Source organism: Staurois parvus, unplaced genomic scaffold (genome assembly GCF_062004578.1).
Source record: "Staurois parvus isolate SC_StPar_1 unplaced genomic scaffold, SC_StPar_1.0 ptg000287l, whole genome shotgun sequence".
In the NCBI taxonomy this organism is placed as follows: Eukaryota; Metazoa; Chordata; class Amphibia; order Anura; family Ranidae; genus Staurois; species Staurois parvus.
Genome location: NW_028318083.1, coordinates 15,693,367 through 15,707,481, shown reverse-complemented (window position 1 = coordinate 15,707,481; position 14,115 = coordinate 15,693,367). Strand labels below are relative to the sequence as shown.

General features: G+C 40.5%; 1 protein-coding gene across 3 annotated transcripts in view; it reads left to right on the top strand.

The window, feature by feature from the left end:
* Window positions 1–14,115, top strand: part of CDKAL1 (CDKAL1 threonylcarbamoyladenosine tRNA methylthiotransferase) — a 951,890-nt gene that overhangs the window by 246,653 nt on the left and 691,122 nt on the right. For all 3 annotated transcript variants that reach the window (XM_089682258.1, XM_089682259.1, XM_089682260.1), the window contains exon 8: window positions 8,127–8,247. In XM_089682258.1, coding sequence (XP_089538384.1) covers window positions 8,127–8,247 — 121 coding nt within the window. The remainder of the gene's footprint in view (window positions 1–8,126; window positions 8,248–14,115) is intronic.

Sequence of the window (14,115 nt, the reverse complement as noted above, 5' to 3'; positions counted from 1 at the left end):
TACATTTTACTGGCATTAGGCTGAGTTCTCAGCATCTTACAGATGCCAAGAGTATAATCTGTCCCAATCAGTGTACAGTAACAGCTTGTAGAGGAGCTTATTGGCAGAAAAGAGGTGCATAGAAACCTCTCAAGAGTATCTCCACCTTCACGCCAGTGTACACACCATGGATGTCAATGTCAACAGTGCAGGTTTCTGTAAACCTCCAAAGCATAAAAAGCCAAAGAGAAAGCTGGAGTCTGATACCAATCCTTCACAATGCTTTATTTGGTAAAACATAAGCAAATGGGGGCATCCAAACAAATCTAGCAGAACACTGATGTGTTTTAATGTAAGCCTTAGTCATATCTAATCTGCTGTATACTGACCCCCTTTCTTAACCACTAGCCTACAGGGCACTTATACCCCCTTCCTGCCCAGGCCAATTTCCTCCTTTCAGCGCTGTCACACTTTGAATGACAATTGCGTGGTCATGCAACACTGTACCCATATGAAATTTTTATCATTTTTTTTGTGACAGAGCTTTATTTTGGTGGTATTTAATCACCTCTGGGGTTTTTATTTTTTCTTAAACAAACCAAAAACCACTGAAAATTTTGAAAAAAAAATTTTTTTCTTAGTTTTTGTTATAAAATTTTGTAAATAAGTGATTTTTCTCCTTCACTGATGTGCGATAATGAGGCTGCAGTGATGGGCACTGATGGACACTGATAGGTGGCACTGATGGGCACTGATGAGGAGGCACTGGTAGGTGGCACTAATGGGCATTGGCAGGCGTCACTGATGGGCACTGAAAGGCGGCACTGATATATGGCACTGATAGGCGGCACTGACTGGCACTGTTAGGCAGCACTGATAGGCGGTACTGATGCACACTGATAGGCGGCACTGATAGGTGGCACTGATGGGTGACACTGAAAGGCAGCTCAGATGGGCACTGATATGTGGCATTGATGTGCACTGGTAGGCACTGATGTGTGGCATTGATGGGCACTGGCACATGGCACTGTTGAGCACTGACAGCTGGCACTGATGGACACTGACAGGTGGCACTTCTGATGCTACACTGATCATCAGGGCACACTGATCATCAGTGCCCTGATGATCAGTGTACATGTCCCCTCCGCGGAATGCCAATTACTGGCTCTCCTCTCGAGCTGTCAGCGTGACAGCTCAACAGGAGAGAAATGGCGATAACCAGCATTTCCCTGTTTACATGTGATCAGCTGTGATTGGACACAGCTGATCACATGACCGAGCCGACATCTTCGGCTCTTTCCGTGGATCGGTGATCCGCTGTGTCTGAGGGACACAGCGCACCGCCGATCACCGCGCTCCCTCAGCCGTGCATGCGCTGTGGGAATGGGAGGAGGTCATATGACATCCTCCCAGAACGAGAGAACCACCTTGCACCCGTCATTGGACTATATGGCGGGTGGGAGGTGGTTAAACACAGCTGTATGCAGAGGGAGATGGCAATACAGCTTCATCTTAATCCCTGTGTGAATTACTAGAGGAGTCCATGACAGGCAATTGTGTTGAAAAAGGGTACATAATCACAAACACAAAACACTAAAAAATGTTCACATGTAGATCAAATCGCGTGTCAAAAGTACCCCCAAACATTATACCTTAATTCTCAGAGAGAAAGATGAGTAGGGAAAGGAAACGGAGTATATCAAGTATAAAAACACCTTCATTGAACACAGTTTCCTGTCACAGACTTCTCTGGTAATTGGCACTGGGATTAGATGCAGCTGTGTTGCCTACACCCTGTGCCTGCTGCCCTGTTGAACCTCTTCCTGCTGACTTGGTGCATATATGAAGCCTCTCGGCAGGTGGGCTTTAACACAGAGAGACCATATATATGCATCAATTGGCAAAGAATTTACTGTGCTGAGAGCATGCTCCCAGCTTAGCGACTAACATGTAATGGAAAGCTCCTGATGCATACTTGTGATCAGGAGCTTTGTGATCATGTGAACACTGTGACAATCACAATGGTCACATGATCGGATTGCCCACCTTTGTCTCCTGGTATTTAGATCCAGTTAATGGGTTGGGAGGCGGGACAGGATTAAGAAAAGGAGGACTGTATACAGCAGATTAGCTATGACTAAGGCTTTGGCTGAAACGCATTAGTGTTATGCTGGGTTTGTTTGGATTTCCCCATTTGCTCATCTTTTACCAAGTCGTAAATGATTGCTATTGGACTCAAGCTCTGCCTTCGAACTTTATGCAGAAGAAATATACAGTCTTATCTACCAAAACAAATTTTTAGGTACAGTTCTGCTTTAACTCTAAAATAATCTGTAGGTTTTCTCTAAACTGGTAATCCAAGAAATATGGTGACTCCTCCAAAAATGCTAGTTTCCTAGCTACTGACCCGCTGGTTTTTTTATGTTGAGCAACTGACCATAAACCAGCACACAGAGCAGTAAAGTCACAAATCAGGGCAGTGTCCTTATCTGAATACATGCCTTTGGTCAATGACCCAAAGTATTAAATCAAGAGGGTCAGCATATCAACCAAGAAACCAGCAGGAGAGAGGTCAGTAATGTCAGCTTTCATGTTATACGTTTCACTTTAACTGCAAACTGAATCTGATTCACTACTATGTAGTGAATTAGACTTCATTGGGAAACCAGTGTCTCCAAAAGTTTTTTCACTTGCATTTTTTAGATAAAGCCCAACTGCAACGTACTGTTATATCAATAAACATATTGTTTGTGCCCCTGTAATCCTACTAATGTCATGGTTGGGGGCGAATTCTAGGCTCAAGATAGGATTATGCCCCTTTCTATGCTGATACTTCATCCTTAATATTTGTCAATTCAAGGTTGCCAACTGACTGTCCAAACAAATGCTGGGAATTTAAAAATGCTGTTTTCTTCAGGAAGAATTCATATCCCCTATATAAACCCATTCCTATTTTAGCTTTTAGATTTTGGAATATTACATATAAGTGAATTAAAAATGTTTTTGTAGAACTTTTTTAAATGTTTGTTGGACTAGGGCTTTTATTGAACTGCTAATCTGCTATATAATTAGAAGTCTACTGATCATTACATGCATGGTCAGTGCAAGACACAGATGACTACATAAATGCTATTTGATAAGCAGTTTCACTGGCTTAGTTAATAGGATCATTGTTCTTAGCAGTAGCAGCATAATGTTCTGCTTTGCTTAGCCACTATGAAGCATATTACATCATATGTATCTAACAGATTTACCTATTAAGCTATCAGACTATTCTTGCTCACCTCTTCATTAACTTCAATGTGTGTATGAGGATCTTGTCTCAACTTCATCTTGGAGCCAAATGCTGTTTCACTGTTTAGTTAGTCATATTATACCATGAATAAGCCCATTTTATTATGATGGTTTATTAATCTAATTAGTCAAGCAAGGTTATGATTGATGAGCCTATTATTCTCTTCAGTTTTTTTAATTATATAACACATTTGAAAATGTACTTTTATTTTGACTTTGCTTGAGAAGGCTTGTGTATGTATACATTGCAAATTATGGCATACAACAGAAAAAGTCCCTTTATTTAATCTCAGTTCTTTTAGTATAGTCACATATATGCCTTGATATACATTCTCAGTATACATCTTTTCTCGCTTTTGTGGAATGTAGAACTGCAGGTCGGTATACTTAGCCTGGTACAGTGATTAAATTGAATTGTATGTTAATACTTTTATAATAACATTCAAGGTGGTATTATTATGTTACATGTGATGTGTTTTAGCTTTGCCTTTACATTATTGAAGTACAGAATACAGTAAAAATATAACATAAAGGAGACATATCTATCTCCACCAGTCTAATATTGAGTGAGCAGGTCCCCCTTTTGCCACCTAAACAGCCCTGACTCATCGAGGCATGGATGCCACTAGACCTCTGAAGGGGGGGGGGGTGCTGTGGTATCTGGCACCAGGCCATCAGTAGCAAATCTTTTAGGTTCTGTAATTTGCGAGGTGGGCCTTAAAAAATCGGACTTGTTTTTCCATCACATCCCATGCTCCCATCCTATCCCATGCTCAGTTGGATTGGGATCTGAAGATCCTGTTGTAATCCTCAAACCATTCTTGAACCATTTTTGCATTGTGGCAGGGCACATTATCCTTCTGAACAAGGCCACTGCCATCAGGGAATATCAATTCCATGAAGGGGTATACTTTGTCAGCTACAATGTTTAGGTAGGTGTTATGTCTCAAGTATCATCCACATGAATGGCAGGACAAAAGGTTTCCCAGCAGAACTGCCCATAGCATTACACTGCCTCCGCTGGCTTGCCTTCCTCCCATACTGCATTTTGATGCCATCTCTTCCCCGGGTAAACGACGTATAAGCACACGACCATCCACATTATGTAAAAGAAAACATGATTTATTAGACCAGGCCACCTTTTCCCACTGCTCCAGTTCTGATGCTCCTGTACTCATTGTAGGCGCTTTTGTCTGTGGACACAGTTCAGCTTGGGCATCCTGACCAGTCCCATACACAATAAACTGCGATCCTATTTTTTTTCTTTATTGCTTTCTACTAATCAACGTCAGAGACAACATGTTTACTTGCTACCTAATATATTCCACCGATTTTCATATGCCATTGTAAAAAGATAGTCATTGTTATTAACTTAACCTGTCAGTGGTCATAACGTTATGGCTGATCTACGTACCTTATTATTTCCTCTACCAACAACTTTGTACTGCAAGAGCTTGTGTAACTGGATACAAAGTTAATAGATTGTTCAAAATGTAACAGTTTTTTTTTACCTTTATGCATTCCCTACATTAAACTAAAAAATGCCTCACTGTCTGTTCTACCCCCCCCATCCCATTCTACTGTGAGCCTGCATTCTAGTAGCAGTAACAAAGTAAAAGCACGTTGGTAAAGAAGATACAATGGCAGGTCTGTATATTGACTTGCCTTTTGTTTACACATTTATATTGAAGGGTGGCATTTCAGTACTATGAGTGGTCGCTTTAAAGTAGCACATTATCATCTAATGTGAACAAACCTTGGCATACAAAATGGTGTCAAGCTGCCTTTCTTGACCTTTTTTTACACTGAACCCTTTAAATAACTTTTTGGTCTTTGGGAAATCCTGCTAATAAATACTTTATCTATGGCTCATATTACATTAGCATGTGATAAGTGAGAAGAGTGCTCCTTAGTTTTGGGGTCATTGTAAGGAATACCTGCCCTTACAGATACCTAAAAAGACTATTGGTGTCAGTGGTTACTTGTCTGAGAGGAGAAAATTTTGCTCAAGGAGCATCCAACAACCTCTGGAGGAACTTTGGGGTTCCATGGAATTCTGTTTGTAAAAGGTTTATTTAAAGTATACTTGACAAACACAGTTAAGGGAGATGTATGGGGTACATGTCCCCTGGTGCTCTAAGCCCAAGAATTGAGTGATCACAACTGCTGTTCGCTCAACTCTCATACTTCTTGGAGCTGAGAGCAATGACTGTCAGTTACCATTCTCTGCTGTCCCATTCCACGACTCTTTTGAGCACTTGGGCTGGAGAGGGAGTAGGCACAGCTGACTTCAGCTCTCAGCTGCGTGCTGAGAGCTGAAGCCAGCTGTCAATTAGACAGCTGGGTGGATCTCAACAATACGTTCGGGATCCTTCCAGAGCTTGGAGGTGCTCTGTGACTCCAGCTGACAACGGGCTTTAGCCCACTGTCGGCTGACTCTGGGTCACTGGAGAGCAAAGTAAGTTCACTCCTGTGAGCCAGAAGAGAAGTATGACCAAAAAAAGCTTTGGCCATACTGCTCTTTTAAAAACCAGATATAGGACCCTCAGAGAAAATAGGGCAAAGTGTTAATCCCTAAATTTGGACATGGGCCCCAAATCCCCACTAACTAAAACCTTTCACAAGAATGAGGAAAACGAGGGACAGAAAACTTCATTCAGCTACAAGCCCACAAAATAATCAAATTATAAATTAATTTACAAAACCACATGCACCCAAACTCCACCCAATAAAAAGTAAGAACAACCTTTGGGTATAAGGTGAAGGGGGTCTTTGTGTGTAAGAAACGTTTGCTGTTCCGCATTTTCCTCTTTTTCTTTTAAATTGTTTACAGTATACCCATCAACACTTTAATTGCAGTCTTTCACATCAGCAAATGCTAGTTTATCTAAGGGCCAGTGCACACCATGTATCACACAGGAACGTGCTGTGTATTCCTGTGAGGTTTACAAGTGATCCAGGTGCGGTGCCTTGAGCCGAAATGAATGAGCTGAAATTGCATCGGAACACACCAAAGTGCTTACACTACTTTTAAAAATACACAACAACTGGATTGCATTGTACTAGTGTACTAAACGATCCGGTGCAGGCAAATGCACTGAGTTTGCAACCTGCATTTGGGGTGCTGTTAGGTTATCACTGACACCCGCTGCAGATGGAAAGTGCAGTGCATTTTGAATTGGGCCTAAAGTAAGATTAGGGATATAGCTGTTAGATGTGATTGCGTAGGGTTAAGTGGATCTATAGGCTGAAGGTTTTTTACCTTCATGCATTCTATACATTCAGGTAAACAAATCTTCCATGTGCGCTCCCCCCTCAGCCTCCCCCCAATACTTATCTGTACCCCATCGCAATCCAGCACTGTGCACGAGAGCCTCAGCTCTCCCGGGTCGCTCCCTCCTCACTAGCTGAGACACACAGCCAGTGAAAAGGGAGTGGGGGGCAGGACTGAGCCACTCTCTGTGTCCCTTAGACGCACAGAGGTGGCTCGAGAGCGAGCAGACACGTGCCACCGGAGCAATAAGCTTGCTCTTGGGGCACTCAGCAAGGGGGAGAGACCAGAAGCATCAGCGGGGGACTCAAGAAAAGGAGGATTGGAGCTGCTGCATAACCATTGCACAGAGCAGGTATGTTTTTTTTTCTTTTTTTATTGGAACCTTTAGAATCACTTTAAAGACAGATAGGTAGTGACACTTCTACAAACATGGTGAGCACATAGGAGGATTAACTCTTTGTGCGCCTGCAACTTAAAGTGGAGCTCCAGTATCCACTGAACTAAATAAAAGTCAGGCGCTACAAAACTGTAGTTGCTGACTTTAAATAAAAAAAAGCCACTCACCTGTCCTACAATCCAGCAGTGTGCTCACCCCAGTCGTGTTAACCGTGGCACCCAGCTGTTACAGCTTGTGGCTTCACTTCCGGGTGCCCACTGCGCATGTATGAGCAACACTGCTCATTGTGAATGGTTCTGCAGTCTTCTGGGACCAGTCACGTGTCCCAGAAGACTGTGGGGAGAACTTCTGCTTCTGATTGCCTAGGTGGTGGGAGCGGGTATCTGTTAAAATCATGTACCTGCTCCCCCAAGGTGCCAGTTCTTCATGGGGAACAGGGGACCAGTAGCTTCCCTTTTTGAGTGGAGCTCCACTTTAGGGGTTAACAAGCATATAGCTGCATAACACAGGTGTATTGATATGATATGCAGAGAGGGTGAGGAGAATGAGGTGATAGCAGTTGATCACTTTTTACCTATCCTATTCTCCATCACCACTTATTTAGCACATCATTGTTACTACTGAATTATTTATGATAAGGCATTGCAGACACAGAGATACTAATTAATTTTATCACTTTCTAAATTGAGATAATTTATGACTGTATGAGATAATTTTCACTTCTATTTAAGTTGAGCGCTTCACCATTTATATAATTTTGTTTGCACATATCTTGCGGTATAGAGAATAGGTGATAGCAGCTAACTCACTAGATTCTGTGGAGCGCAGGGGGATTTCTGTAAATTTATCCAACTGGATAGCTATCATTTATCCATTTGCAAAAAGTAGTGTTTAGATTCTTAAGCCCAGGTTTGTACTTTGCCAGAACTCTTTAGCCAACAAAAGGAACATCTAAAACCCTAGCATTTGCACACACATTGAGTTTATTCCCAGGCTTAATTAGTGGATCATTTTAAATTCCTTGTGTTCTTTATTGTTATTGCAGTTCTTCCTTATACATTTCTTTTTCTGTTAATGTCTGCTTTAAATATTTAAATGCGACCATTAATATTTCTTGCGGTTCAAGATGAATTATGCTGAAGTAGCGTGACTTGTGTTTGTGTATTTGTGCTTCATTTGAAGGTCATTCAGTGCGACTGCTGGGTCAGAAAAAGGATAATGGAAAACGGTTGGGGGGAGCTCGATTGGATTTGCCAAAGATTAGGAAGAACCCACTGATAGAAATCATTTCCATCAATACAGGGTAAGCTTCTTTCAAATTTGCTTATAAAATATTTAGTGCTGCCTAAGAATCCAATTTCATGTTTCTTCAGACATGGTGCTTTCTGCTGCTCAACTTATTAAAGAGCTAAAATTTTCTCAAACCCAGTGGAACTCTCAGGGGTATCTTTCAAGTGCTAAAAAATATTTACTCTATTTAATTTTTGCTGATTAACTTTTTTGTTTTATACATTATTTTCTGCATTTATCATTTAGATTCTTGCATCTACAGTTACTGGCTTTCTTGACCACAAAAGCATTTAATCATAGCACACGCCATCTCTTTAGCTTAGTATTAGGACCACTTAAGGTCACTTTAATTGGTTTTTAGTGGATCAGTATGCATTTTGTGGTTGTTCTGAAGGGTTAAACATAAGTATGTTTTCTTTTCTATAGAAAAGCCCTATTAGACCTCAAAAACATCATGTATGCATGACATTGGAGCTATGCAGTTTGATAGGGTTATTTCATGGGTGATTCTTGAGAAGGCATTCTAAGAAAAGACAAGTTTTTAAAATGTAACCGTCATACAGGATGAAACATTTTCTACTACAGCCCTAATTATAGCAATATCACAGTTTTAGATATATTTTAAAAACCAAAGGTTAGAATTTGAAGTCAGCCAACCTTTTACAAAACTGTTTTACCTTAAACTCCCAATTGGTAAATAATAATATAAAAAAATCATGTAAAGATTAAAAAAATAAATTTTGCTGTAGTACTCAGCCTAAGTCCAGAACTGTCCACTGCAGTTATTTGTTTCCAACCCTAGATGTCCTCTGTCTTTTGGTTTGAATGATAGCCAGAACTGGGAGAATACAGACATGCAGTATTTGCTATGCTAGCTGACAACAGTTACACCTACAAACCTAGTCAGTTTGTTTAGCAGTTACCCCATGTCTATTTTAGTCTTCGATGACTTGTCTGCTATGGGCAGGCAAACTGTGTTAGTATAGAGATTTCTATGCAGTATTTACCATTGTTAGAGGGGATTTGGTGTCATGTCAAAATGGTCCAATAAAGGTATTATAATTTTCCATGATTTCTTTGTATTCAACATTCTGTTTTTTTAAACCTAAATTGGAGTTATACCTTAAAGTGTTACTAAACCCAGGACCCTGCATCCTTTATATCTGGTTTCCCACAGTACAAAGAACTTGGAAATGCAGTTATTTTAGTAAATATAAACTACTAAATACCTTTTCTCATCAGAAGTTAGAGCAGTCTTGTGGTTTCTATCAGTGTTCAGCTAAGCACTAGCTAAAGCTTGTAGGAGGAGTTTTCTTTTTGCTCTAGGAAGATGCAAAACCCTTGACCTTGGTCTGACCAGTACTGAGTGGCCCTGTGCTCATCACATGCACTCTCCCAAGAAAAAAAAAACCTCTCTAGCAATACACATCAAACTGAACATGTGCAGAATGCCTACGGTTCAGTCTGTCTTATCAGGAGGTAAGAGGTGGTCGTTTAAAAAAGGGGAGGAACAGAGAAGAACGGATCAAACGGCCTTTTTACACAATGCAGAGGATTAACCCCTTAGGTTCCTCACTGAGTATTACAAGCATACTTTAATACATATATAGGCTGAATTTACTGTTGTGGGTTTAGTAACACTTTAAAAGACAAGGTGAGGCTACTACACTACAATTATTTATTTTATTTGTTGTTCTAACGAGACCATGACCTGATAACCGCTTGCAAATGTATTTACTTCACTTGAAGAAATCCTGTAGTGAGATCAAATGGAGTATTCATAGGTTTACTTTTTCCTTTATAAATTCTGGTTGCCCCTCTAACAGACAGCTGCTGGTCCAGGGGCTTCATTACTTGGAGTCATGCAGCCTAAAGAAGTGTATTAGGATTTCTGACCGCACCCTGACTTTAACTAGCTGAGGACACTGGATGGGCTATACATGCCTAAAAAAAAAAAATCTATATACAGGACATGCGTAGTATGTCCAGTCCTTCTGCCCCACTGCTGCATCCCCCTTTCCAAACTGATGGTATTTCCCAATTGATTAATAAATTCTCGACTCTTGGGCCTCACACACACTGGGTGCTTAGTCCCTGCACATGAAGCTCTACGGTTTCGCTGACACAGGTGCACTGTCCAGCCCCACTGCTGACAGTCTGTTCAGCTCCATGAGAGGCTGAAAGCTGCTTCGGCTGGACTCTGCACCTCATGGTATGAACGATTAGGACAATGGAACATAATGCAATCAGTCTACATCATCCAGTCACAGCAACTGTCACTTTCAGAGTTTGACAGGCTTCCAGCGTGGAGCTAGAAGGTGCATCTGTACCCTCCGCCTGCAGCTAAACAACAGAGCCCATGTACTGGAGCTGAACGCCCAGCGTGTATGGGTCCTTTAAGTGCAGATGAGAGTGAAACAAAAAGCAGGACAGATATAGAGGGTGAACCTTCTTATCATGGGCACAGACAGCAGTAAAATCCTGACAAGCGTTCTAATCCCTCTCCATCCCTCTCCATTCAAAACTAAAAAAAAGTTGCCTTTCATTATACTTTAACCTCTTATTAGCCATTAGTTTACCTTAATTGGCTCTAATAAAGCAAAACTTTGCCCATGATAACTTGATAAAAAAAGAATATTCTTTAGCAAGAACATGCATATCACATTCATAATTATACTACCAAAATTAGTGTGTGCTGTAAATTTCCTCCAGCATTGCTCCTGTTTCTTCTCCTTGGAGGCTGTTATTTTGCTGAAGCCCAGAGTCCTTGAACAGCAGCATACAATAGTATACAGTGCCTTGAAAGTTTAGGTGGACGGCCATGTCTTGGTAGATTTGCAGTTGCCATACTCTTTCCATTTTCGGATGATGGATTGAACGGTGCTTCGTTAGATGTTCAAAGCTTGGTATATTTTTTATAACCTAACCCTGCTTTAATCTTTTCCACATTTTTATCCCTGACCTGTCTGGTGTGTTCCTTGGCATTCACGATGCTGTTCGTTCACTAATGTTCTCTAAGAAACCTCTGAGGGCTTCACAGAACAGCTGTATGTATACTGGGATTCAATTGCACACAGGTGAACTCTATTTACTAATTAGGTGACTTCTGAAGACGATTGGTTCTAGTAGATTTCAGTTAGAGGTATCAGAATAAAGGGGGCTGGATGCAAAAAAATGTGAAAACCATTTATCATTTTCCTTCCACTTCACAATTATGTGCCACTTTGTGTTGGTCTATCACCAAAAACAAATTTGGTTGTAACATGACAAAATGTGGAAAATTTCAAGGTACATAAATACTTTTTCAAGGCACTGTATCTGTAGGCTATCAGCAGATCCGCCTCTACATTTTCAGCACTGTACTGAAAAATAGAGAGCAGCTGAGCATGTGCAGAGCAGGGTGAGACAGTGTATTACTGAATTTTAAACAGCACAGGCACTTATTTTTAATGTCTTCCATAAGTATACCTGCAAAAGGAGCCAGCCTGAAGTGATCTAGCAGGACTTAATTTTCTGACCAAAGTTCCACTTTAACTTCTTCCTCCTCTCCCTTCAGCTACTCTTTTTTTTCCTAATGATTTTTTTATTTTATTTCTATTTTTAGTAATTATTTAAGTCCTTTTAGTATCCTTTTAAACAGGACAAATTTTAGAATAAAATATATACTTTTTTTTTTTTTAATCAGACATTGGTCAAAAAAGAGAGTGCATTTTTAGTTTTGGTACTATTTTTGTCTAAGGATTCAATTATAAAGCTATTTTTGCAAGACAAAATCACAAAAAAGCCTTGTTTTTCCTAAAACAACAAAAAAAAAAGTGTGGTCATGCAACGCTATACCCAAATAAAATTTGTCTTTTTTTTTTTTTTGACACAAATAGATCTTTCTTTTGGAGGTATTTGATCAATACTGGGTTGTTTTTTTTGCTACATAAATAAAAAATACAGAAACAAAAATACTTTTTGCTTCGTTTTTGTTATCAAATTTTGCAAATAATCGTTAATTTTTGGCCAAAATGTATTCTGCCACATTTTTTGGGTAAAAATAACCCAAACGTATATTATTTAGTGTGTGTAAAATGTATAGCGTCTGCAAACTATGGGATGTGTATCTGAAAGTTGATCAGTTGAGACCCTAAAATGGCAGAAGCTGGTATGATGCATGGCAGTGATCAGGACATTGGCATGAGGTATGGTGGCGATGAGGATGCTGGTATGGTGTTGATCAGGATGCTTGTATGGGGTATAGAGTTGATCAGGACGCTGGTATCGGGTATGGTGGTGATCAAAATGTTGGTACAGTGTATGTTGGTGATAAGGACATTTATACGGTTTATGGCGGTGATCCATACATTGGTATGACATATGGGGTGATCAGAACGCTGGTATGGACTATGCTGGTGATCAGGATGCTGGTATGGCATATGGGGTGATCAAAATGTTGATACGGTGTATGGCTGTGATCAGGATATTGGTACGGTGTATGACGGTGATCAGCACTTTGAAATGGTCTATGGCAGTGATCAGGACATGTTTGCTGTTCATGGTGGTGATCCAGACACTGGTATGACATATGGGGTGATCAGAACGCTGGTATGGGGTATGGCAGTGATCAGGATGCCTATTATGGGTACAGCAGTGATCAGGACACTGGTATTTGGGGTATGGTGGTGATCAGGATGCTGATATGAGGTATGGCAGATCAGGACGCTGGTATGGCATATGGGGTTATCAGAATGCTAGTATGGACTACGCTGGTGATCAGAACACTTGCATGGGATATGATGGTAATCAGGATGCTATTATGGGGTATGGCGGTGACCAGGGTGCTGGTATGGTGTATGTTAGCCCGCATCGGTGCTCCTTCCCGTCTGCTGTATATCTATAGGTAATGGACAGGCGGGAAGCGGTTGAATTAAATTTTTTTCCTCATTCATTGACACTCAGTACCCCATAGTGAAAAATGAAAACAGAATTTTAGAACTGTTTGCAAATGAAAAAGGAAAAACTGAAATATTACATACAGCGCTCAGCATAAATGAGTACTCCACAACAGATTTGTCAAGAAACCTTTTACTTTCCTTCAAAATCAACATTTTCTATGGGACACTATAGTACAAAATACTCCCACAAATGCGGGTCATTGATTGCAAACAAGATTTGTTAATTTTCACACAAAGTATTTTTCCTAGCAAATTCATTCAAGACTATGTTGCAAATATGAATACACCCCAATGAAAGTCTTAGGAGCAAAGCTACATTTTAAACAAAATCCTAATCAACAAGAATTGAACTACAAGTGAGTCTAACTATTCATTCAACATGTGTCCAGCAGACAGTTGATTATAAAAGGGCGTTACTTAACAAAGAATACCCCTTCCCATTTCATGTTGTCAGCAATAGCACCACAAGGAAGAGAAATGTCGCAGGGCCTGAGAAAGAAAATAATTTCTTTACACAAGAAAGGTGAAGGCTGCAAGATCAGTAAAGCTTTACTTATCAGTCAGAAAGCTGTAGCAAAAGTGATGCAAAAATTTAACAGATGAAACTGCAACCAATTCCACAGAGACATCCAGGCCATCCACGGAAGTTAACACCTCAACAGGAGCGGTTTCTGATGAGAAGGGTTGAAGAAAATTGCCATGCAAGTTCACTGCAGTTAGCTAAAGATGTAGAAAGCCAAACTGGGTTGATTGTTTCCTGTGAGACTATACATCGTACAGGCAGAGGAATGGCATGCATGGGTGTCATCCACGAAGGAAGCCTCTCCTAAAGCCCATGCAAAAAAAGCCCAACTAGAATTTGCCAGGGCCCGTGCATTTCATTGATGGTATCATGTATTCACAGATGTATTGCTGTATGTTGAAAGAGATTATACTACCAT